General features: G+C 40.7%; 1 protein-coding gene across 3 annotated transcripts; it reads right to left on the reverse strand.

Annotated features, from left to right (window-relative positions):
• On the reverse strand, positions 1-27,270 carry LOC146672656 (uncharacterized). 3 transcript variants are annotated; one of them, XM_085388183.1, is made up of 4 exons: positions 27,199-27,254; positions 22,968-23,065; positions 9,451-9,556; positions 1-5,764 (listed from the first exon to the last, which is right to left on the reverse strand). In XM_085388183.1, exons 3-4 carry the CDS (start codon positions 9,466-9,468, stop codon positions 4,223-4,225), a joined length of 1,560 nt encoding a protein of 519 aa, XP_085244309.1. In that variant the 5' UTR covers positions 9,469-9,556; positions 22,968-23,065; positions 27,199-27,254; the 3' UTR covers positions 1-4,222. The 3 variants fall into 3 exon arrangements, with proteins under 3 accessions (XP_085244309.1, XP_085244317.1, XP_085244299.1); XM_085388191.1 differs by having other exon boundaries at positions 22,968-23,054; positions 27,199-27,252; XM_085388173.1 differs by lacking the exon at positions 22,968-23,065 and having other exon boundaries at positions 27,199-27,270.
• Positions 27,271-27,919: the final 649 nt, after the last annotated feature.

The raw sequence follows: 27,919 nt of genomic DNA on the forward strand, positions 1-27,919 counted from the left end.
AAGCAACAAATATACTTGATGCTAATTAATTAATATTTCCCTTTGATGTTGCAACTATGCGGTCACTTCTGTCTTTAAACAAAATAATATTTTCCAGTTACAGAAATCATAAAGTCCAAACTACACTGAAAAAAATATGTTGTTGGATTTACTTAATTCAATGGTGGACATTTGTTGCACACAGATGTTTTGCTTTGGCAGCAACTTAAACAATTGAGTTAAATTAACACAATTTATTCAAGTTCAATAAGCCTGTGCAATTTGTGTTGATAAAATGTGACTTAAACATGTTTTGATGAAGTAATTTGAGCTCTTGGAATATTTTAATCCTTCACAATTTTCTCACTTTATCCCAACACCATTCAATAACTTTTACCCAATACTACTTGGTCACTTAAATACTACATGTTATCTTCAAATTACATTTTGCTATTATATTCTAGTATCAAATACACAATTTTCAAATGGAGGCCTTATAACACATTATATTGTTCTCTTCCAAGATGGTTGCTGGCATCCACCAGTAACCTTTCAAAACAAAATGTCTAATTTCACTGCATTGACAGTAGGTAAAGAATTAAACTGACATTACTCCTCCACTGAATCTACATAAATCAACAGTTAAATAATGTCAGTTCTTCCGTGTTCTCTGGAATCAATCACAGCAAAGAAATTAGACTGTTTCTTTTGAAAAATGTTGGGAAAGAACAAATCAAGATCAAAAATCAAGATTCAGTTAAACAACAATTATAACTAAACAATTTGAGATAATGTTAGTTTCCATTAACATTAAATTAGGTTACTGAATTGGCAAACACCTTCCTATTAACATTACCCATTTTACACCAATAACTAAAGAAATTAGCACTTGCAGGTCAAAACCTTTATTCAAGAGATGCAAAAATAACATTGATACAGTGACTGTCAAAAATTACAGCACTGATCATACTGTGACATGTTGGTTCAAAACAGCACACTTAGAAATATTCAACGTTCTTTACTTCAACTGAATGAAACTGAAAACACCATTTCACACGACCCATATGGGATATTTAGACTGTATAACTGTTCACGCTACATCTCTTCACTAGTAAAAGAAAGAAAAAATACAAAGAGAAATTTAAAAATGCTGCCAAAATGCTGCACAGAGCAAAAGGAAAAACAAACAACAACAAAAAAATGGCCCTGTCCTCATGGCAGTTGCAGTGTATATAAAAATGAACCCTGCGATCTGTTCCTGGAATTGAGCTTCAAAAATGCAGCAGAACAAGTGTGAGATTTAAATGTCTTCTCACCTAGAGCTGATCACCTTGCATGCATAACAGTGAGCTTTCCTTGCAGGAGCAGTTTTGTCTTAGTTGTGAGCTTTTCTTGTACCGGACTCTGCGTAAAAGGGTAGAGTGGAGACCATAATAAAGTGAATTACAGTAATCTAGTCTTGACGTAACAAAGGCATGGATAAGCTTTTCCAAGTCATTGTGCGGGATGTAGTGTTTGGCCCTGGAAATAAGGCGAAGTTGGTAGAAACTAGATCTGACGACAGCAGATACTTGTTTATCAAGTTTAAATGAGCTGTCAAGTAGCACACCCAGATTCCTAACAGTGTCAGGGAAAGAACTAGTGAGAAAACCAAAAGCATCATGAAGTTTGGCACGAAGAGCGTCACTGCCAAAGATCATAATTTCAGTTTTCTTATCGTTAAGGTTAAGAAAATTTGCCAGAAGCCATTGCTTGACCTCACACATGCACTCTCGAAAGTTACTCACGGACATAGCTAGATCATCATTCAGCTCAAAATAGATCTGGATGTCATCGGCATAATAGTGAAAGGCAATGTAGTATTTCTCAAAAATGACACTTAAAGGAAGCATATACAGTGAGAACAGGGTAGGGCCTAGCACAGATCCCTGGGGGACACCACAGCAAACAGGTACAGCGGAGGAGGAGGAGGTGGCCAAGTGAACCGAAGAGAGCCGATCGGAGAGGTAAGATTTAAACCAATCCAAGGCAGCGCCCTTGATGCCTACAGTGTGCTCTAGTCTCGCCAATAGTATGTTATGGTCAACCATGTCATCAGAACCAACCACGACGCAAGAGGAACACTGATGACGTGCAACCCCATGACCCAATCTGGGGCAGTGATGTACCAGCGGAGTTCAAGTTGTGGACCACCGGACAGAAGGTCCTGCACTCACTGTTCCCATGGGTCGGAACTGGAAAAAACACGTTAAGAATTGAGACTCTTGACTACCGATTTGGACTTTTCCTGAACAGCTCAACAAAGATAAATAAGGCTCAGAATGAGGAAATCGACGCGATCAGAATAGTGGTGATGCAACACAGGGTCGCCCTGGACATGATTCTCGCTGAGAGAGGGGGCCTCTGTGTCTTATTCAACACCACTTGTTGCACCTATATCCCGGACAACGTGCACTCCTTGACCATGACCACCGCCCTAGACAAGTTGCGACAACTGAGTAATGTGCAGCAACAAGACTATGTCACGAACAATGAGGACTGGCTGACCTGGCTGCTGAGTGGCAGCTGGAAGACCCTCGTGATAAAAGGACTCGTACTGATAGGAGTTCTGCTTCTATTATTATGCTTGTTTTCTACATGTATCCTACCATGCATAAGATCCATGATTGACAAAATGGTACAGGCCACAGTAATTACCTATGTTGGACTGCCACTAGAAGATGAACCGGATGAAGAAGATTTAGTATAGAAACACACACACACATACTGAATGATGCTACAATTGAAAATGTTATAAGCAAGTGATTGTTGGCTGATAATAAAGTATGATTAAGTGAAAAATATTAACATCAGGAGGGGATGTTAAAGAAGAAACGCTTTTATGAGTTTTATGTTGCATTAAAGTACATGTTCATATTTTACTCTTAATAGGAAAAGAACAAAACGTACTACTCGCTCTGTTTATAGAAAGAGGAAGTTCACCCTATGATATTTATACGAACTTAGACACACACACACACACATATATGCAAAATTAGAGGAAACTGCTATGCTTGTTTCACCCTGCTATAAATAATAAACGACTACTGCAGCTCGGTGTGAGTCCTCTCTGAGCCCTCACCCGTGCAGCACGTTAACCGTCTCCAAGTGTCTCAGTGTTGTTTATTCACCTAACTGTTTGATAACTGTAAATCTCTGACAACAGTTTATTTATACCATCTTCACGTGAACACATTCAAGAACATCACAGATGAAGAAACATTAAAAACTTCCACACTACATGAAGCAAGAAAAATAGTTTATTCCTTTATGTAGAAAAAACAGAAACATCAAACATCTCCAAGACTCTGTTTGAAAGAACTAAAAACCTTTGTTCTCATGGTTGTGGAGCAGGGAAATTATTTTACTGCTATTGTTAAATTATCATCATTATTACCATTGCATTAATAATATAATCTGGAGTTTATATTGCGTTTAGAGGTTTAAACAGTGTGTCTTTCAGAAAGGCTAAAAGTAACAGGACAGGAAACAGGCTTGGAGAGTTTTGCAGAAGTGAAAGTTATTTTGAGCAGCAGGCTAAGACGAGGCTTTAACAATGTAACAGATAGCTTTAAGAAGGCCTTAAGCAGTTATGACTATTTTATACACAATGCATATCTGTGCTTATTAAAGAGTTGGAGCTCGGTCAATTAATTGGGGGTCGGAAGCTTTCTACAGTGATCACTGGTTTTGATCACTCAGTACGAGAGAGCACTCCTAAGTCACTCTTTTAAAACTACTTTAATCACTTTTTGTTTACATAACTCACTCCCTTTGTCATATGGCTTCTTCTATTCCTCAATTACAAACTCAAATGCATTTTATTAAACATTCACACCATTGTATCATTCATACAAAATAGCAAGCTGTTCTTCATTGCATATGTTTGTGTTCTTAGCCAGGTTTAATCAGTGTCTATGCATTAAACTCCATGAGCTTGTCTTGTCTTTATAAGGTTAATGCATTTTCTGTTTGTGTATGTGAATTTGCATATGTTGCTTTTGCAGTGTGTCATTTTAAAGGTTAAACATGAGTTTCCAAAACGTTTTGCTGGAGAACAATGAACTATTTGACTGAGTTTCAATCATTTACAGACGAGCAAAACCAGGACAGAGAAAAAAGGACAAAACTGACTCAGTAAAACAACAGAAAAGAAGATCCCATGTAGATCTGTATTATGTAGAAGTTCAGCCCAGCAACCAGTTCAGTTCAACACAAGTTTAAATGATTCTATCTGAACTCTGTGGAGCCTGATCTCAAGCTTTTTGAGTCCGACACAGAAACCAGAGGCTCTTTCTGTGTCTTCAGATTCACTGTGATCCAGTGATGGGAGTGATTTCAGCCCTGAGTGATCGCGCTGATGTTTGCACAGAGCAGACAATGAGGTGAATGTTTGGGCACTTTGGTAACAGTGAAACAGTTTATTAGTAACGTGGGATCGTTTGTGTGCAGAGTATGAACTGAGATTCCTGAAGCTCTTGTCACACTGATCACAGCTGTAGTTTCCTTCCATGTGTGCACGTTCATGAATGTTACGACTATGTGACTGTGAGAAGCTTCTCTCACAGTAGCTGCACTTGTAGAGTCTCTTTCTGGTGTGGATCTGTTGGTGTCGTCTCAAGTGATGTGGACATTTAAAAGTCTTCTCACACAGGTCACATTGATAAGGTCTCTCCTCAGTGTGGGTAAATATGTGTTGTTGTAAGTGTGCGTATTTTGTAAAGTATTTGCCACACTGTTCACAGCAGTACACATCATGTCTGGTGTGAATGCGTAGGTGTGTATTTCGGTACCCTCTCTGGCTGAAAGTTTTTCCACAGATGTCACAGCTGTATGGCTTAATTCCAGAGTGGGTAACTAGATGACTCTGCAAGCTGCTACTGCGAGTAAAAGCTCTGCCACACTGATCACAGCTGTACGCTTTAACTCCACTGTGGATGAGTTGGTGTGTTTTTAGGGAACCCTTCAAGGAAAAAGACTTTCCACACAAGTCACAGCTGAACGGTCTCTCTCCAGTGTGGATGACCTGATGCTGTTTTAGTGAAGCCTTCAGAGTAAACTCCATCCCACACTCGTCACAGCTGTATGGCTTAATTCCAGAGTGGGTAACTAGATGACTCTGTAAGTTTCTACTGTGAGTAAAAGCTCTGCCACACTGATCACAGCTGTATGGCTTAATTCCAGAGTGGGTAACTAGATGCCTCTGTAAGTTGCTACTGTGAGTAAAAGCTCTGCCACACTGATCACAGCTGTACGCTTTAACTCCACTGTGGATGAGTTGGTGTGTTTTTAGGGAACCCTTCAAGGAAAAAGACTTTCCACACAAGTCACAGCTGAACGGTCTCTCTCCAGTGTGGATGACCTGATGCTGTTTTAGTTTAGCCTTCTCAGTAAACTCCTTCCCACACTCGTCACAGCTGTATGGCTTAATTCCAGAGTGGGTAACTAGATGCCTCTGTAAGTTGCTACTGTGAGTAAAAGCTCTGCCACACTGATCACAGCTGTACGCTTTAACTCCACTGTGGATGAGTTGGTGTTTTTTTAGGGAACCCTTGAAGGAAAAAGACTTTCCACACAAGTCACAGCTGAACGGTCTCTCTCCAGTGTGGATGACCTGATGCCGTTTTAGTGAAGCCCTCACAGTAAAACCCATCCCACACTCGTCACAGGTGTGTTTTTTCTCTCCCTTTCTTCTGTGAGGTTTGTCGGCCTCCTGAGAGCGCTGACTTCTGGCTCCATGTTGGTCCTGCAGTGACAGAGATACAAACAGAGGCAGTGAGTGAAATGCAGTCGTGGAACAAACTCAACCTTCAAACTCCATTAACACTAGTTTTAAACCTGAAGGTGGAGCGTGGCACCAAACACCTCAAAGGTCTCTTATCCCCACCTGCTGGTAGTTCTAACACATTACATCCAACCTGCTGTTAAAGATAATTCATGACTGTTCAAACACTAAAATCATGCCCATCCCTCCTGATTGTGTACTATTAGATTATTCTGTTATTATATGTTACCTTATATATGTAATCAAAGTAGTTGAATTAGAATACTGCTGTAGATCACATTATACCCTTTAATATAGAGTGTGTGAGCTGTATGTAGTGTAGTTCTCATTATACTTTTGAGTTAACAGAACATATTCACATATTAGTTCATTAGATAAATGTGCATCACTCTGTATCCTTGATCTGCTGGGAATGTGTTACACTGTTTTCTTGACATGCTTAATTGTTGAATCATGAAAAGAAGGTTGTAAGCAGGAGACTCTGTGTCTAAAGACAGGGGAGATAGATAGACCACATTCCATACCCCCACCTTAGAGAAAGCAGAGAAACAACTGCCGAGGTCATAACTTAGGCGCTGTAACAGAGAAAAAATGTGATGTTTTGGCTTTTACGACTAGCTGGGGGCCACTAGAGACTATAAAAAGCTGAGCAACCCGTCACCATTTTGAGACATGTGCCTGACCCTCTGGTAGCATCTCTCCCGTCCGGACGTTGTAATGCTCTGACTGTTGAATTGTATGGAAATAAATGATTGTTGATTGAGCATTGATACACCGAGTATTGTCCCTCCTTCAGCCCAAAGATTCAAAGAATTCACACACACACACACACACACACACACACACACACACACACACACACACACACACACACACACACACACACTATTTTTTATTTTAAGTCTTCATTGAAGTTTTGAATAATTCTCTAATTTTTTAAGGCAACTTATTCCACTTAAAAGTTGCTCTAAATGTAACAGTTTTACAAAACGTTACTTTTAACTCGAGCATTTACTAAATTGCAGCTTGTTGAAAACTGTAATATGATGATGTATTTCATCTGGATACTGCAGCTGAGCAGAATAAATGTGGTGTGTGTTACTAGTGCATTAATGACATCTTTCATAATGAAGAAGTGATACACAAAGAGCATTTCATAGCCATTGTCGGCAGAGTTATGTGACATTAGTGATGTTTGTACTTTCAGCGTTAACTTGGTTTTAAAGCCTTTAAAATATACGCCGTTCAATAGTCGACCTTAATCTGACAGAGAATGTGATGATTTTGTGGATAATTAAAGTCAGTCATATATCCACAAACACAACAAGCTGATGCTGCTCGGTTTGCAGTCCTGAACATCACGGCACAAGCAGGATTCACTGCACTGTTAATGTTAGCTGTGTTATATTGCTGCCTCTGTTCGCTGGTGTCGAGCCAAACGCACTTTAACGTGTGTTTGAACGAGCTGACGGTTCACTCGTTAAGCTGAAAGAAAGATGCTTTAATCACAGCAGTCACACATGTGTCCACTGCACCATCTGGAACTCTTCTTGTTTACACTCGTAATAACACAAACACTAAATCCTGCTTCTCTGGTGCTGTTGTGTAGCAGTGTGTACACCTGAGACTGTCACCTGTCTGTCTGTCCTGCACTCTCTCTCTGTTTCTTTCTCTCTGATTGTAGAATAAAAGTATGAACATGTGTTTATAAGTTACACTTGTGTTTGAATCCTGCAGCTTATCACACATTTGATTTCCATGTGTGACGACTGCAAGTGTCCAGAGTGAGGACAGACTGAGGGACCCACTGCTGCACATCATCTGTGAGGCTTTGCAGCCCTGATGATCCACCAGGACAAACTCAGCAGTGTGTGAGGAAGAGGAGGAGGAAGAGCCAGCAGCAGCTGACAGATGGAGAGAATAGATAGACTGTTCCCTGTTTGTGAAGGACTGCTAGGAAAGTTTAACATAACTGTCTGTGCTGAATCAGTCTTATTAGGTAATGTTCAAATAATGTGATCATCCCAGTGTTTTCAGTGTGGGAGAAAGTACTCAGGGCCTTCAAGTTACACACTATGAAAGGCAGCAACAAGTTTAATGTTCAGAAACCTAAAGTCTGTATCAGCAGCAGAATGGACCTAAAAATAAATGTTTGTTTCAGTTCTATGAAGCTTTGAGTATTTTGGATCAGTAGCTGCTGTGTTTGTTGCATCATATTGCTGTAACTGTTTATATGCTTTATATATTCTGAGCTAAGTTGATCTATAGTGTTACATCATATTCTATAAGGATGTTATGTGTTTGTAGACTTTCTGCCCAGTTTGACCCATTTAGCAGAAGTCAGCCTGTTTAAGGCTCTGATATCTATTCTGTGTGACTTAAAGCAGTTATGACATGGTCTGATTTTCTCACCCAATAAAGGAATATTTCATATATCAGTCTACTCTTCATTCTATCAGACACAGTTATCACAGCTCCTACATTTGCTTTTTACACATATATGTAAGCATTGAGCCAAATGTAATAATGCCAACATACTGAAGTAACAACATTTGTCTCTTATATATGATACATCTGTATACACACTGTCACAGATACTTGTCTGTGAGTGAAGTGATTAATATAATAACTATAATATTGGCCATATTATATTTACATTACCACAGTGAGATGACTTTAGTCTCATGAACAACATCAGCTAATTGTTATTTACAGCTAATCTTAAACAACTGTTCAGCACAGAAATGAAGCCCAACAATCATGTTTCACAGTCCTGTGGTCTCAGCCTCAGATACTCATCAAATCACACAGAGCTCATGTAGAAACAAATGAACTAAATATGTTCTCCTTCATTTCTGTCAAACAAAGCTGTATGAAACGTTTCCAGCTGTTAGTATCATGGTTGCTAGGCAACCTGGGCAGCGCGACGGAGGCTAGACGTCCCATTTCACGAGCCTACGAGCCTCGCACTTCGGCCTTAGCGGTCTTTGAGTACGCGGCCCTTGAGGACTTTAAAGCTGCAGAACCTGAATTGGGATACAGCCATGATGATCTCCAGCCTCGTGCTCGCCAACATTCTCACCTGAGTTAAGAAGACGATCACTGAAATGGTCTCAGCAGGTCCTTTGATGACAGCAATGAAATGCAGCGGTAAGGCTTTTTGGGGATTAAGTTCGTTTTCATGGCAAAGAAGGACGATGCAGTTCATCTGATCACTCCTCATAACATTCTGGAGTGCAGGCAAAATGCTATTATAAAAACTTAAGCAGCAACTTCTCCAGGTTCCAATATTTATGCAATTCTCAAACCTTTTGGCCACGACTGTATAACCTCTTCTGAAGTTTAGTGGATATTATACATGGTTATGCTCAGGATGTGTCGGCCAGTTTCCACTGGAAACGCCTTTTGGTTAAACTGTCAGCGAGGAATTTGCATTTGCACTGTTACATTTTTATATAACTTTAATGCACATAAACAACAGCTGCTTGTTTCAGTGAAAATACATTGATGGGTTTTTAATAAAGTTGTGCAGCTGTAAAGTATTTTGTCTGGTGTCAATTCTATCGTCAGCTACATCGTTATGGCAAATGTTCAAATGTATATGGTGATAAATATCTTTGGTCATATGGTCCTGCTCTGTCTGTCACCTTCTGTGTTGAGCTCATCGTTTCCTCTGTAGTGGCTGAGCTGAGTCCAAGTAGCTGAAAATGTTCCTCTGCTGCTCCGTCAGACTCTCCTCCTCCTGCTGATCAGCTGGGACACAAAACAGATCTTTGTTAGGCTCCACACTGCACTGAAGAGTCAAAGTGTCTCATATGTTCATCTGACAAGTAAAAGAACACATTTTTGTTTCCCGAGGTGGGCAACTTGTTGGAAACAAACACAAAAGGTTTGAGCACTGATACCTGCCATTGCTGCCATTGAAAGATGCAACGCCAGCAATGTGGATTGTCAAGACTCAAACCAATCATCAAGCAAAGACAACAGGGATCATTTGTTTCTCTTTATTTAGCATTCACAGCATTTGTAGTTGCCTTCTGTGCAGGGGAAGTCCACGCACACTGTGTGGTACCGCCATCCGCAGAAGGTGCATTCAACCTCTGTAAGAGAAACGAGATTGTCTGAGACTGAAATGATATTCACTAAAGAAGTGGTGATTTGTAAAACTTCACATTTTGATCCGGGACGTACTCTGCATGAAAACAAGCGCTCACTCTTCCTGCTCAACAAATGACAAGGGCGGAGCCTTATACCACGTGATACAGAAGCTGTGCCGTGTGATGCTAAAATTAGCAGGGAAACAACAACGGAGATCACGTCAGGGATGACGAGAAAGTGACAGGAGAAAATCCGTCCCGGTCAACCACCCAAACATCAATAACGGGAACCTTATACAGCGCTTCCCTATACACGTCGAACTCCCGCAGGCACAAAGACATTACGGAGGCTATCACTTATCACCTGACCAAAGATATGGCTCCATCAACACTGTGCAAAACGAGGGATTTAGGAAAACGATCAACACCCTAGACAAACGCTACACAGTGCCGTCCCGCAACTATTTTTCTATTGTCGCACTACCTGCTCTGTACACGCAGCGTCGAGCAACGGTGGAGACGGAATTTCAAGCAGGACAACATTTTGCTGCAACAACAAAACGTGAGACATTTGTTGTTTTATGTTTATTTATTGTTATGAGAGAATCATGATCTCAATTCTAAGCCAAAAAATCGTGATTCTCATTTTATGCAAAATCGTGCAGCCCTAACATTAACACAAAACTATTGTTTCACCAGAGAAACACACATGAAGAGAGAGAGAGAGACAATAACAGCTACCAAACAGTCGTCATAATTCGTCACACAATGAGAAAAGGACAAATCAACAAGTAACAATGACTAATTAATATTAAAATCTGTAACATAATGTATTGTTTGGAGTTTAGTCTGATTGGTTCAGGATGACCTGCCATTATCCAATCACACGTCTGCTTACCTGCATCTTTTCTCTTTTTTCTAACCTGAGCACCTGATGGCTTTGAACTTTTGTTGTCCATCTTCCATTGGTTTGAATTTTGCGCTGCAGTACAAACACAAATCCCCCAACCCGAGGATCAGCACAATTAACCTAACAGCAGGCACGTGCAGAGGGGGGGGGCTAGAGGGGCTTGAGCACCCGCCCCTTTCCTGATGGGTGCCCAAGGTGCCCTTTTGTTGAGGCAACTTTTTTTTAAAAATTATTATTATTTTTTTTTTAATGTGTGTGTGCGTGCGGAGTCCTGTCTGTGCCCCTCAACAATAATATTTAACTATTAATCACAGTTTTGCTAAATAAAAGGATCTGGCTTGCATCAGTCACATGATCACATTTAACCAATGGTCGCCCTTGACGGCAGAACGTGCTGGTTACGAGCCGGGAACGAGCTCACAAAGAGCACGCGCATTTTTAGCAATCCGGAGCTGTAGGAGAAACACAAGTTAACTCAGAGACACAGACTGATGCGACAAAACCAGTAAGTAGGTGTACAGCGCTCACTGTAGTGTGTAGCACCCAGGAGTATTAGCTTATTACATACACGTTGGTAAGCTGTCTTGTTGCAACTGACGAACTGAAACAAACGAGTGTGCTGTGTGTGCAACAGCGCGACAAACATTACCTGTTCTTTTATTAACTGCACAGGTAGTGCTGGTCACAGCTGCTGGCTACCTCTGTAAGGCTGTCATGGGTCTGTAGCTCTGTCACCGTTTTAGGGAACATATTTAGTTTTAAAGTAAGTTTCCGGGCTTTTCCTGCCTTTCTGGAGGGATTATATTTCACTAAAAACGATCTAATATGCATGTCCACATAATTATGCATTATTATAATTATAATATATTAAAAACACACGCTGTATTTTAAAGAACATACATTAAGAAGCAGATTATATTAGATTTATATTTTAAATAAGACAACATTTGGATGTTACAGCAGTAAAATGATTGTATCTCTACAGTTTAAACATGTAATAAGCTTTGCCCTGCACAGAGTGGATAGTGAAACAAATGGAATCATCATAAATACATTATTTCATATTTATTACTTCCCCCTCCTCTTTGCTTTATTAGTGTAGCTCTAGTAATAAATAATAACACAAAGTGTCATTGAAAGTGGATCACTCTTTAATTTACTTAATGACATAGCTGTGTTCATCAAGGAGTCCTATCACAGGGTTAATCTGTGGGAGAAACAAACCGAAAACACAAGACACAGACGCCTCAGTCCAATAGGTGAGACATGGTGGTGGGCCAAGCATGATGCCCTCCAGAAAATCTTTGGACATTTTGGAAAACCAGATGATGGCCTCTTCGTTGATGTAGTGCTGACGATGGAAGCCATTGAAAAGAGGGAAAAAGAAAAGCCAGCTGTTTGTGCCAAAGCACGAGGCTTTAAAGAGTGTCTCTTGAAGCATGAAACTGTGTTAACAGCACAGATATTTCTTAGAGTGTTTGAGCAAACAACTCCTGGGTGTGTGTTAACACACCCGAAACTCTGGCTGATTGGGACCCACACCCAGTTTCACACCTTGGCTCAGGTGATTAGAGGATCATCAGGGGGTCCTTTTGTCCCTCTGTGGGGGTCACTCCCACTAGGTTTATATCTGGGACTCTCCACCATTTGACCTTAGAACTGAAGAAGCTTCTCGGATGAGAGGTGAAACGTCTTCAAGCAACTTAAAGAAGTCCAGACGCTTTTCTTTGCAAGCTCCTTTGACTACGATGACCTGGATGACTGAGAACCTTCACAGACATATGATAACTGGAGTGTGCAGCGTTTCCATGAGCAGTTTTCCTGCATCTTGACTCTTGTGTGTGGAGTGTTCATAGCATCAGCATCATGTTTTTGTTTATTTGTTTTGTTGGGTTGAAAATAATTAAATAAACATGTGATCATGCCTATGGATCATCATGGCACATATCTCCAGCCATATGATTTATTTATGCAGATGACAAAGTGAGTGTGAATGTGTCTGACATCACAGTGTTTTTGTGCACTGTGCAAAAGTAATTGCCTCTGATTGTGAGTGAGAGCGGTGATTTTGCGGATCACAAGCTATTGTAAAGGGAAAAAAAAAAGAGTGAAAAAGAGACAAATTACATTGTAGACGAAAAAAAATAATCATAGGAAAAAGGTTTCGTGTTGATCAGCCGAAAAACAACTACAATGTCATTTTCTGCTTTTAAGAAAGGATTGTTCACACAAACACAGAGAGAGAGAGAGATGTGTTGATTAAGCAGTGATGATAATAATGAACATGTCTTAGTTTGTCACTTTCAGGTGAAAAGCAGACCTGAATCAATTTTCCACATGCAGCGGTCGGAAGAAAGTTATAGTTTAACATCATTGGAAACGTTCAGGCCAAGTTTCTGGCTGACTTATTTACAGCACCATGTGTTTCTCAACCTCACAAGCAAGCTCACACCTCCCTGAAGACAAGGAATGCAGCTCCAAAGAGCAATAACATGGCAGATAAAGAGACAGCAGCAAAGTCCTGAACAAAAAGTCCCAGCGAGCAGCAGCAATGTGGACAAACATCACCAGAGAAGAAGAGCAAACCCATCATCCTGACTGATCGGATGAATGGCACTGTGTTTCCAACAAGCTGCAACTTCACTATGCATGTGAAGAAAACTTTTGAGGAGAACTGAGGAGACTGTTGGAGTTTGACATTTGCCACCTGTGGAGTAAAATGGCAAGAAGAGACAGTGGAACACAGGACAAAGCTGAAGGAGAACTGCCGGCTGTGGACTGTTGAAAGAGTGAGATGACAACAGAGTGAGAGTAAGTGGAAACACAGAGGAATGCTGTTATTAAATGTGGGAAATCAAAATTTGGGTTAGCAAACCTGGGGAAAAGAAAACTGACTGCTTAAGTGGGAAAATTGTGAAGGAGTCTGAAACAAATAGAAACATACAAAATCACACAAACAAGCAGAACATGAATTAACCCTACTAACAATTCCAAACACAAAATGACTCATGAAGACTCATAGCACATTAGTTAAGAAATGATTAAATAATAGCAGAGAAGTGTGTAGGAAGGCAGCTTTTAAGAACATGCTCTGCTGGATATGCAGCTCCACAGACATGCATTAGACCTGCCTAATAACACAAACACCCATGCAATGAAAATTAGCTTGTTATCATTCATCAGTGTAAAATAGTGTCAATTTAGCAGACACTTGTTATCAAATACTGAATTTATCCTTAAAAAAAAAAAATAAAAAATTTGACTCTCTAGGTTGCAGGACAACAATTTAACCTTTGTGGGAAAAAAAAAGATCCTGGTTTGACTAACCAGTGATCAGACAATAAATTTAGTGTTAAAATGGTAAATTGGGAGAAGCTTCCTGCTTGATTGATGCAGCAAGTGATTTACTGTATGAGGGGAATTGTCTTTTGTGATACTATTTTGAACATGCTTTTCTGTCGTCCTGTCAACTTAGTGGGTTAATAGCTGATATGCAAATTAGTTGATCGGTTTTAGATTAATGAAAGGTGACTGAATTCTAGCACGAGTGAATGAGATGTGTTGGAGTTGTTGTGTTGAGTGGAGACTCTAAAACACTGAGTTTCCTGCTTTGATGTGCGAGTGAATTCTGTATCTAGATACACAACTCTGAATACGTCAGAACAAACTTCTTTTATGAAGTGCATGACAGCATGTCACATGTTTTATGATGAAGGGAAAAGGAAAATTGAATACAATAGATCTGTGGCCTAAATGAGTGAAGAGCACAGACCTGGTGATTAAACTCATAGCTAATAAGACATTAGGGTTATGTTGTGTGTTGTGCAGCTGATGGTTGGCTTGGAGTGAATCTAGCTGATGATTTTTCTTCTGTTGTGAAGTCGAGCCTGCCGATTAGTATGATGGTATGATGAACCATGCTAATGGTATGATTTACCCTCCTGAGATGAGGAGTTTGTGTCATGACTTAACAAGGCCTTTTTATTTTGATACTTTCACAGTGCACTGAAAGTTTTGTTTGATAATCTGTTATTTTTCATTTTATCTTTTGAACAGGCACTGATTTTGTTTGTCTATTTCTTTTCTTTAAGCAGATCTGCACGTCAGAAATTAAAAGTGCTATACGACCTGTCGAGAACGCCGTTACAAGTGAGGTTTCTCCACATTAAAATGGGCTCAGGAGAAAGCCACTTATTTGGGCCAATTATTAAATGAATGTCCCAGCCTAAACCGGATTCAGCAAGGTAATCCGATCTAGAAGTTCTTTTTCTTTTTGAAATGACGTCATTTTGCTGGAAGTGGAAACTAAATGCGACGACAGGTTCCACTATCAGCAAAGAATGAATGAATGAATGGAAATAAAGAACAAACTGACTGACTGGTAAAAGCTGACAGGACATGACCACGACTCAAGGTTAACCTCCACCTAGACAGGACAAAAAGGTGGATGAATTTATGTGTTTTTTTTGTTACAGGAGCAGAAAGATGACAGCAACATTCGCAGTTGCATGACGATTTAATCTTTTAAATGCCATTTTTTCTGTCTGTGAATTTACTATGTGTGTGTCATTCACTAACTTGTGTTGCTCACAGACATTACTGTGAGAAAGTGTACACACCTGCGCAGCGCTAACATTTACATTTCTTTTTACAGCAGATGATTAATCATGTGTTTGATCATGTGATTTATAAGAGGATTAGTTAATGTTTTCCTACTACAGGATTTCTGGGTTTATATGTGACTGTCATTCTTTCCACAGCTAGGGTTGGCTACCTTTATGGTGTTTTTATGGTACCTCTGGAACCTGTTGACCTGTGTCTGACCTCCGTCTGACCACAGTCAATGTGTATTGCTAATGTTTGTTTCTTTGAGAATGCTGTGGAGGATTCGGCAGAAGCGGACAAGTGACATGAGTAAAACAAATATGAGGTTACTGTGTTTCTGGGAAAGTTGAATATGGGCTCTTAGCTGGCCACTTTGAGCCCATAGGGATATATGAGTGGAGTGAATTTGCTTAAGAGAAGTCACTGATTACATTAATGTTAACTGAGCACATGGGATGATCCATGTCTGAGGCAAATTAGGGAAATAATTGTAGTTTCCCGATTTGAGAAAACCTGCACATGACACTTGTCTTGCTGATGTTGAATGCTTATTACTCTTCTGATATATTGTTTATAAGAGTGAAGTTGATTTTATTGTATGCAGGCTCCTGGTGGAGCCAGTTTTTAAGACAGGGATCCTGGTTTGGTGAGTTGACGCATGGTTGTCCATGCGTCAAGAAGTGGGGTCCAGAATTAACATTAAACAATGTTTACTATTATTGTTGCAGTGATTTGTGTGATTAGCTGTTTATTTACAAGTATTAAATCTATGCAAGTGGTGCACCCATGTTCAGATGAGGCTTTGATGGCCTATTAGTGAAGTTCACTGAACTAAAGAATGTGGTTTGATGATTGTTGACATGCTCTCCAAATAGAAGTCTTTCTGAAATACAGGTGCAGCAGTGAGAAGCGAGAAACATTCCAGGCATAGCCCAGGCAGTGGTTGAGGACAAAGGTCAAGCTGTTTGGGGCCCAGCATGAGATCAGACCTTGGAGCCACAGCAAGGACCATGAAACTGCCTGCAAAATAGCGGAGAGACCCTCCTGGATTTATCAGAGCCACTGCAAAGAGGTCGAGGTCCCAGGAAACCCCAGCACCCTCAAGACAGCACAATAGAGAAATCTCACACTTGGTTGTTTCGGTGGTGAGGGGGGAGTGCTGATTGAGCCCCCGTAGGGTAAGCTCGCACTTCAACCTCCAGCCTCTGATCAACTCTAGGGCAACCAAGTGCCAGGCGTGACAGCTGAATCAGCTGAACCAGGAGGAAGGCAGAGAAGCTGAGTGTTTTGAGACAGATCCAGCAGGCCCAAAATCAGGACTATCCATGACGAGAAGGAGTGCCTGAGAGGATCGTCCACAGGATGGGAGCTGAGGCCAGGAGAGAGACTTCAAGAGGATCAGAGATCATCTTCAGCAGCGTTGGGACAGGAAAACTCGAGGGATGACGGGAGCGTGCCAGGCTCCATCGACAGCGCAGAAGGAGTTCGAGGATGACATCATGATTCTGTGAAAAGCACAGGAACCAGAAGCTATGGTGGTGATGACAGCAGTTTCCTATGAACATCACCTAATGCTGTGCCACTGTACTGTGAATACGATGATACCCTGAAGACTGCTGGGATCACAACAGCAGTAAGATAACGGAACCCTGCACCCTTTCCACAGAGGTGTTTCTCTGCAGAGCGTGGACAATGAAGGAGTCATAAATATCCCCCTCACAGGACGAAGGCTTGAATGAGGTGATGGGGGTTGGTAGAGGCCATAAAACTAGAGTGCTGAGAGGTCTGCAGCTTTGGAAATAGCTGAGACCCATGTTGACAAACAACAAAACTAACTAGTATGTTTGAATGTTTATTCTACATACATTCGGACTCTGGTCCTATGGACAGTGATGGAAACAACTGGAAGAGACATTCATGACGCCCTGCAGAACTCAAACCACTCTGCAGAGAGACATGTGATTTGCACACCCAGAGAAAACACCACCAAGCTGAGATGGTTTTGAAAATGTTACTTTCTTATTTTCACTATTAAATTAACAATTTCTTTGTTTGCTTGTAGGATGCAGTTTGCCATGAGATGAGATCACTGAATGGGATAACTAGGGATGGGTATCGTTTAGGTTTTATCCAATACCGGTGCCAAATCGGTACTTTTGAAACGGTGCCGGTGCTCAAACGGTGCTCGAACCGGTGCTTAAAGAATGGAGAACACAAAATTGGTCCAAAAACCTCTCATATTCAGCTGGTTTTTTGTAAAAAGATAACAATGTTAGCCTTTTCTGCAGCTATGGGGCATATATGGTATCACTCTTAGCTGGAAGCAGTGCTTAAACAATGGAAAAAATACAAACTTTGTCCAAAAACCTCTCATATTTAGCTGTTTTCCACTTTTTCTTTGGTCGTTTTAGCTTTTTTGGCCAGGGTGAAGGGAGCATCTGCCATCAAACAAGAAGACAGCCGCATGTAGCTATGATGATGTTTGCTAGTTCACCTTACATGCATTAATGTAATAACGTGGTTAGCCTACTCAATGTAAATTACACACGAACAACATTAAGCTACTCACGCAGAGAAGAACGGCTGCTGCTGCCATCCAATACGGCGCATTTCTCGGCTTTTAAAAAAAAAAACGCTATGCGTCGCCAGGTGTTTCATCGGATTCGAGGTGTTACTTCCTTTGACAGTATCACAGTATCAGCTTAAAGCACTTGTTGCTGCTGAGTTTGCATATTTTGCTGTGAAGTACAGCCAGACTTTTGACCGCTTTGCCTTGGGCATTTTTAATCTGTAGCTCTGCATAAAAGAACGTACGTACCTGGACCCGCCTACTATCCTCGGAAACGTAAAATGATTGGCTAGAAGTGTATCACAGCTCAGGAAAAAAAAAGCACCGAAATAAAGCACCGAAATGTGCGCTGCTTTTCGGTCTGGTTACTACCGTTTATGTCAGAACCGGTGCCATCATGGCACCGGACACCGGTACCCATCCCTAGGGATAACCGCTAATACATTTGTTAAACTGTGTATTTTTTCAGTAATTTAGGGTGATTTGACATATGCTGAATATAACAATGTTTGCATTGAACCTGTCAGACATGAGGTATTCGTAACTGGGGACTTTTCAAGCATAAACGTCAATAAGGGGGGAATGTTAGATTTTGTATTGTTGATTGTCATTTATGCTTAGAAACATTTACTCATATATGCTTAGAAGTATATAATCATTGGTAGATTGAAAGGATGTCTCATCCTAAAAGAGGTCTGTATTAACTCTGTGTAGAGGGGGGTGCATACATTCCTCTGCACAGTGTCCTGGCATGGATCACACTCCCTAGGAGAGTTTATCTTTGATTTATGGTATAGCAAGCACACGTATATCTGTTTAAGTATAAGAGCCTTTTGTTAGATGGACCCAGACGTCCTGGCACCAGCTAGCACCAGAGTCTACACAGGGTCACATCTTGACCCCACACAGATCTCTCACACACACACAAATCACACACCCACATACACACACACACCCACATACACAGGCAAGGTACTCTTTGTTTGTATGTAGACGTCATATGTTAATGAACTTATGCATATTCATGTAACCTCAATAAAAGAACAGTGGTACGGGAGAACGGACGAGAGCAACTGGGGTTAAGCGAAGGGACGGCGCTTTGTCCGGTTTTCTCCCGTGCACGAGAAACATGAAGAAGCTTGCCTACTTGTGTCTTGCTTTGCAGTGTAATTATATTGTCTCCAACGTTCCAGCGGATGGGTTCAAGCTACAAACCTATCATAGGTAACGAGGTAAGTTCCATGTCTGAGTCAGAGTCGTCTGGGCAGTGTGCCATTGCGATTTCAAAAAAATTAAGCCGCTCCAGGGCACAGCGCAGTTATTGATATAGCAGTAAAAGAGTCAGTTAGGTCAGACTAGAAAGACAAAACTGCAAAAATGCGTTCAAGATTAAATTTAGAAAAACCACATATAAAATTTCGCCCAACAACTGAAATTAGACTGGAGTGATCAGAACCATGTTATTACAATAGCATGTCTGCAACACTAGAGCTCAATGCAAGATTAGTTTTAAGTCGTTTCGTTATACTGAGCCGAAGACCAGCACCAACGGTTGTAGTCGGCCAAGCTATCACTTACATGTGCTACAGTCAGTCTCAGCAGAGGGAAAGGGGAATGAAAAGCCAGCAGAAATGTTCATGTCCAGTCTCTCCACAGAAGAATTAATCCTTAGAAGACGAAACCAACAACAAATAACAAATCCACGGAGTCCATTCGCGTCGCGGAGTCAGCTTCTCTCTTTTTCTTTCTCCTAAGCGGAGCAGCGGCACACCACGGTATCCAGAAATTAGTCGGGTCCCACCTGAGCTGAGGCTGCGGCCATGGCTGGAGAAAACGTCTGAGCGTCCGCAAAACTGGGGGGATTTCCGAGACAGTTCACGTGCTAGAAGAGAAGAATCCTCGGCGGTAGGGCTGGGCGATATGACCCAAAATTCATATCTCGATATTTTTTTTTAAAAGCCATAAAGTAAGAACAAAATGAGAGTTCTTAGTCAAAGCTGTGTCCCAGATGTCACACAGGCACTTTTATTAACATAGAGCAGATGTACATAAAATTTACTCAAAAATAAATTATGAGCATTTATTAAATAATAATGCTCCATAAATAAAAGAAAACAATGTTGTTTTTGTGCATAACAAAAAGCTCACAATTGTGCAGTCAAAATGTAAACTAAAAGACGCTGAGCATAGTAACAAAGACAGATTTCACAGCTGCTCTGTTCCCAACTTCTACTCTGTGACTGACAGCATTAAGTTTGAAATCCTCTTCGTAACCACGTCTCTGAACAGGTGCCATTTATGGTCCTTATACACAGTAGGGTAATATTACGTTGAAGCACAGTACGTATCACTCCGCGAAGGCTCCTCGGTAGCCGTAATGCGCCGACAAACTATCAAGCGGTGCAGCACCGTAGTTTACCAAAGTCGTAATAAAACATTTTTGACAGATTGCTGAGCGCTGTGTACCACATAAAATCGGTTCACGGCCATCAAACACAACCAGAATTCATACATAAGGTGCGCTGTCAACTTTTGAGAAAATGCAAGGATTTTAGGGTTAGCGCGGTTAGCTCGTTAGCATGGTTAGCTCGTTAACACGTTGACGCCGTCCAGCCCCACTCACTGGTCGATGCGCAGTAACTCGTTAACGGAGATTTGCCGTGTCCATCTTGTCGCTGCCTGCACATGAAGCAATGGGGGAGGAGGGGGAGTTGTCTTCAGTGAAGGCGAGGCGGAGTAACGTTGCGTAGAGACAAAAGTGGACGAAAGAGAGGCAAACTTGCGGCTCCACAACTATAGTTATAACGTAACATAGACTATATCGATATAAAGGATATTGTCACATCTTATATCTCGTATAAAAATATATCGATATGTTTTAAAAACTCGATATATCGCCCAGCTCTACTCGGCGGGATGCAAAAATCGTCTGAAGTCCAAGGGGAAAAAGTTCGGGCGCCAGTTGTAACGTGCAGTGGAGATGAAGCCAGCCGCGGAGGTGTGCAGGTGGATAGCGAATGAGCAACAGCTTCTGACTTTCCAAAAAGTACTCATTTATTTACAATATCAAAAATAAAAGTGCTACCTCTACCACACATTACTAAAGAGCACACTAGTCCGCGTACACACGGGAGCATCCATTACAGGAGGAGTGCGAAGAAGAACAAAAAGGGGGTGACACCAGTCGTGAGACAGGAGACGCCGCCATGTGGTGATACACTGCATTACAATAGCAACTGTTACAATATAAATATTGTTCTGAGAGGCTTTTTGTTGGTTGAGTCTGAAATTGATTGTATGTACAATTCATATCCTTATAAAACGGCAGAAATATGGTGTTTTATTAATAAACTTACATTCATGGCAGTGGCGTGTCTAGAAAATTTTTGTTGGGGGGGCCAGGTAGGGGCACAGATTTGGAGAAGGGTGGCAGATGTAATTGGCAGATAATGTTTAAAAAAAAATTCTACCAACCATTAACCATAATTCAATAATCCTGTAAACCTAATAACCGAATGCGCTTTTAACTCTTATTAGAATGAGATTTTAACCACTCCGGTGCAAAGTTTTTAGATACTGCGTTGATAAAGTACAAGAGATACAATCAGTGCTTTGTCAGTGTTTACTCAGCATTCAAGGACAGCAATATTTGCATAGTGTTTTTACTGACATATAGTGCACATATGTTTTGGGCAAAAACATTTTTTAATATTAAAATACGAACATTTGTAGCAAACAATTGACAAATTAGCCAATGCCAATGCAAAACTTTATCTGCCTGTTAAAAAAAGAAGATAATCTTCTCACAAACTGGTGTTTGATTTTGAAACAGGGAAAAAGTGGGGAAACAACTGAAAAGACTAATATTTGAATAAAACCTGAAAGCAAGTAAATACTTTCTTTGCTTCCTTATGGTAAACTTTGGTAATATTGATAAAGAACAGCACTGGCTGATGATGAAATACAGTCAGCTGGCATGGTGACACTGCCAGTATTAACCTGCAGGGCTGGACCGGTACAGAAAATCGGGCATTTTGACTAGAGTCCGGCCCACCAGGTATTAAAGCCATAAAGCCTTTGAATGAAAACAAACCCTGTTGTGACAGTGATGTACAGTTTTGTTGGTATATGTATGATTTCTATACATTTTACGTCAGATAAAAACTTTGGTTGTAAGATTTAGATAATTATTTAATAAAAGCTAGATATTTTAAATGAGAATAAGAAAGAAAAGTATTTCTTTGTGCCCCCTTTCCCTGTTAATGCCCTACCTGCCCCCTGGCAAAAATTTGCTAGATCCACCCCTGCACAGTTACCAGCTGTCAGCTACATAGAAAAGGATCCTGGTGTTGTTTGTCTCTCAGAAACAGTTCATAACTTCCCTTCAACTCATTCATGTGACCTAAAAGGTAAACCTGTTTCTCCATCACCTGTTCAGCTCTGATGGTTCAGTAAGGACATCTCCTGGTTTCATCTTCATGTTTCCCTCTCACCACATATACACAAACCGACATCATGACCAGCAAAGTGGGCGATAAATAAATGAGAGAGAAAAGCCGATCAGCTGATCATTGATCAGTTTCATGATTGAAGTAGCAGCAGGAGAGAGAGGGTGAGAGAATGAGAGAAGAAGAGGCAGCTGTGCAGCGTAAAGACAGAATAAATCCAGCTTTGTGTCTTTTTCCATTCTAGCTAAAGTCCGGGACAAACTGCGTCTCTTCTCAGCTCAATACGAAACGTGTAATATTTTCTCTGAATGAGGGACCATTCCATTTTTTTAAGGAGCCGTTGGCATGAATAAAATAAAGTTCACTATCAGTAACATCATAGCACCCACCCAGCTGTATAAAAACTCCATCAAGCTGGCTAGAACGCAATACGAGTTATTGCAACTGAGGGTAAAAAGTCAGCACAACAAAAATAAACTACACCTAAACTTAGTTTATATCTGACCCAGATAGACTGCAGGTCATAACTTCTTACCTGAAGTTCAGTTCACCTGACACTCGGACTGGTGGCCGCCTCGGGTCTCTCCTCCTGCCTCCCCTTCCCTCATCCACCTGCTGGCCTCTGTGGAAGCCCTGCCATAGCCACCACCAAACAACTGAGTTATTTTTACACATCGACCTGCATCTTATAACTCATAACTCTTATGTTAGCTGCCCTCAGTAGCATACTGTCTGAAATATTCGACGGCTGCAAAAATTCTTTAAGTGTTATTTTTTTCCTTGGGATTCTAATTTCACTGAAGTTTACTAAACTCAACAAACTTAATATTACTTACCGGGACATTTATTCTGTCCTCATTTTCTTTCACCGAAAAATTGTTTCCTGCAGTGTTGTCCTTCGTGCTTGGCTCGCCTACCTTTGCTAACGTGATGCGCATAGCGCAGAAGCCGATGCTGCATTCACTTACACTCGGATATCTGAGCTTCACCGTGAAAACATAATCGTACATTTGATATTTAATTGAATTTTATTGTTTTACCTTTGGGGTGGCACCTGGGGTGGCCAGTCTGGTTGGGGGGGTGGCCTGTGCCCACCCAGGCCACCCCGCTGGACACGCCATTGATTTATGGATATAAAATAGCTAAAAGTATTAACATGCCTCAGAGAAATCACTAATAACACTAAGGGCTGGACGGATTTGATTTGCATTCTTCAAGAAGAGTGTGGTGTCATCAGCTAGCTGGCTGATGATGAGCTCCTTATCAGCTGTGCTGATTCCTTGTATAACAGGTCAAATCTCGGGGTGGAGTCTTAATCATTTTAATTGAGCTATTGCCATTCGTGTACAAGGTTTTGATAGCTTTACAGAAAAATGCCAAATTTTTCCAAAGAGTGGAAAATAAATTGATGTTCAATTGTATCAAAAGCCTTTTAAAAATCCAGGAAGAGAATGAAGCTATAGTCAGATACCAAATCAGAGTAATCAAGTAGATCTAAAACCAGTCTCATGTTCTTAGAAAGGTGTCTGTTTCTCATAAAGCCTGATTGTGTCTCATCCATAATTGTGTCCAAGAACTCTTTCATTCTGTTAGCAAGTACTAAAGCCATAATCTCATAGTCATCATTGAGCAGACAGATGGGTCTCCAATTATCAATAAGAAGTAAGTCTTTGTTTGGCTTTGGAATAAGTGTTATGAGACCCTGAGTAAGAGTAGGAGGGAGGATGTTATTCTCTACACTTCCTATGAAAAGCTGCAGTAAGAACGGAGCCAGGAGATTAGAAAATGATTCATAAAACTCTGCAGTTAAACCATCTGTGCCGGGAGATTTGTTGGCCTTAAGTGCAGAAATAGGATTACAAACATCCTCCACAGTCAGAGGGCTGTCACAGTGACTTCTATCTTCCACAACAATAGTTTTTAGGTTTTTAATATTATTGAGAAACAGCGTTGAGACATATATATATATATTCTACTTTTCTAAATGACTGACTATTTCAATGGAGAACCTAAATGACACGGACCCGTGTTTGTTATTACATATCTCTATTTTGAATGTGACAAGTCTATCATTGCCTGTTATTCATAGGTATTCACAGAGTTTTTGGCCTTTTTTTCCTCTATAACAGTTAATTGACTCTTTACAGTGGCCTGCTATGGTTAATAATAACATGTTCAGTCATGAGTGAAATCAAAGCTTTTCTTCACTTTAGCATTTAACATTCCCAACAATATAATGTGATACCTTAATTAAAACACAGCTAATAAAACACAATTTTCTTAATGCAAACATCAGTGACTCAACATTAGCAACCAAAGGGTTCAGTCTGCAGCTCACACTCATGTGAAGCTACAGCCTCCCCCTTTAGTCTCTGTCATCCTTCTGCTCCTGCAACAACAAAGCAAGACAAAACCTCCACCCTTCTTCTACAGGCTGGGTGAATTGTTGTGGACATTCACTAATCCTAAAGTCGGCACCGTTTTTGTCTCAGTGTCAAGTCAGTTAAACTTTTAGTCGTCAGTCCATCACAGTCCAGTCACATGCATACATCCACACACATTCATACCAGATATTGCTGATAATGGAGTCTCATGCGCAGCCTATTCGAGCCTCCATCACCAGCAAGATGACGTCATCATTTTAAAGGAAAACAGCTCCTTGTTTTTGGACTGGATTGACTCGCTGCAATCCTTTTAGGCTCAGGACTTCTCATGTGATCAATGTCACATATAAGTGAATTTTTCCCAAGCTCATTATAATCATGGAGAAAAACACTTTGCCACTGTTTCCAGTAAGAATATTTTATAGCGCTTTAAAGTTCAACCTCTCAGGTCTGGATTAAAGAGCTGATTTGTTAAATTGGGAACTCACAAAATACCAAAATATCACCAGTGGTGGATCACACCTCTCAGATGTTCTTATCTCAGTGCACTGTAACAAAAGCACAAACAAACGCAACCAATAAAATACTAATAAAGTAACAAATACTGGGGCCCATTGCAAACATGTCCAAGCATAAAACCATCTTTCTCTCTCTTAGAGAAAGAAAACAATCCAAACCTCACTGATAAAATCAACCTAGTGTCAAGCAAAACCCAAAAATCAACCAAAACTTCACCAGAAAGTTTTCCTCCCTCCCGGGACAATATTGTGCAGGAATACAGGCACCGTAACTCCTTTTGCACTGACAAAAACATGTTGGATTGACTTGATTCAATAGTGGACACTGGTTGCACACAAAGGTTTAGCTTTGGCAGAAACTTAAACAACTGAGTTAAATCAACACAACCTTTTCATATTCAGTAAAGCTGCATGTTGTGTTCATAAAACACGATTGAAACATGTTCAGATGGAGTAAGTTGAGCTCCTGGAACATTTTAATCCTTCAATTGAAATTGAATGGGTCTACAACAACTACCATCCTCCTATCTCTATCCTGGTTGCAGCAGGGCTGGGAAATAACCCTGAAGTGATAGGTTACCAGGCAGGGTACACCCTGGACAGCTCACCAGTCTATCAGATAGAAACACACAGCCGTTTACATTCATGGATAATTTAGCCCAGGACCTTCTTACTGTGGAGCAACAGCACTAACCAGCATGCCAACAATGGAGGAAATACAGGAAAGCTATGATTTCCTGTATTTGAGGCAGAATTATTTTGTTCTTGCCCTTGACAGGTTAATCCACAATAAATAGCAACAGCATGCATGTGGTGTGTGTGTCGTTGTCTGCCTCTTATAACTCCAGTGATTTTCCTGTAGTTTGAAATCTTATGCGGTGTTGACACAATAATTTGTTGTAAACCAGGAAATTCCCAACTGTGGTAGAAAGCACAGCTTAGCCTGAGAAAATGTTCAAAGTAAAGTCGTCACTTCCTGATTTCTGCTTCACTGATAAATATTGTCACACTGGGGTTTTTGCAAATGATATCAGTGAGCACTGTGTGGCAGCTGGAGTCAGACAACTGAAGCTCCCACAATCAAGACCACAAACAGCTTTCAAAGGAGATTTGAAGCTTTTCTGGCAGCAAGCTTCATGATTTATGGGACTGGAACTGGAACAGAAACTACCTGATCACCAATGGTGAGCTGGCATGGAATTATTTTTATGACATTTTATCAAAGTTATAAATAAGCATGCCCATTAACACATAGTGAGTGAGCATGTTGTCTTCCCACGCAGTGAACAGCGGATGCTAATGTTTTTGTCACTTTTTACAGAGTCAAACTCAAAGTAAGGTCAGTGCTTCCACGCTTTAAACGCTGCACGCTCACACTCTCTCCACACTCAATAGATTATCCATTGTTCATCTGCACACAGCTGCGGTTTTAGTAACGCAGTAACGCAGCGTGCTTACGGGAAAGTAACAGTAATCTAATTACCTTTTTTGCAATAGTAATCCCTCACTTTACTCGTTTCTTGAAAAAAGTAATCGGATTACTGCCCATCTCTGGTTGGAGCTGTGCACTTGTGGGTTCAACCTTGTGTACACGTTTATCTTTGCTGTGTGTACTTGTACCTCTGAGTGGAAGCTGAACTCTTGAGTTCGAGTATCGAAGCATCAGCTGTGACGTTAAAGTCCAAACAGCTCGTTCATTTGACGTGCAAATGAACGAAGGTAACGCCGTTTTCATGTGGATGTGTCACTGAGACACTTTCCACATCCACAGCTCACAAAATGGGAAAACTATAGAAGTATAACAATGAAGAAGTTACTATGTTACGGGTCCCAAGGATGAAGACCTCGATGACAAATATGTTACCTGTAAAAGCAGGTGAAGAGCAGAGTAAGGAAGACACGATGCGTCTCTGCTTTCCTCCAGAACGTGTCTGAGTCTGATTTATTTCACACAAATAAATGCTATAAAACACTAAACATGAGCTTTCAATATACTGTTCAGCTGGTTCCTCATTCACATCAATTACATTTACTTATTTCACAACATCAGTGAAATATACTCTTTTTAACTGGTTCAGTTTCTCAAGTTCACACTTCTTTCCATAACAGCTACATCCTTTTATCATATCAATAAACACATCACATTGTCTTCTGCAGTGTCTTACTGGCTAAACAGTTCTATTCAATAACAGCATTGGTAAATACATTACATTTGTTCCCTCCAGTAATTTACTGGCAAAATCACTATTTAGTGCATCATGAAACACAGCTTGTTTAATCAACCCATGAATGCCTCTGTTAGCTACACAGAGTTGCTCAGAGTGCTTGTGTTACACTAGCTAATCTACTCAGTCACTTTAACAGAACTATTAACATTCACATCTCACAGAACTGATTTGATTGGAGCATTACAACACGTTTGCACAGAGCATAGGAGCGCACTGACTCTGCTTCACGAGCGCTCCACCTAACGAGCGGGCTCGCGGTGCGGTCGCGCGGGACACTCCTCTGGTTTTCTCCCGTGTTTACATATAAATAACTTTGGCGGACCGCCTTAACTCTCCCATTCACATTAACGTGGGTAA

The sequence above is a fragment of the Rhamphochromis longiceps genome, linkage group LG3 (genome assembly GCF_057381845.1).
Source record: "Rhamphochromis longiceps isolate RC_006_pf linkage group LG3, R_longiceps_female_GT1.1, whole genome shotgun sequence".
NCBI lineage: Eukaryota > Metazoa > Chordata > Actinopteri > Cichliformes > Cichlidae > Rhamphochromis > Rhamphochromis longiceps.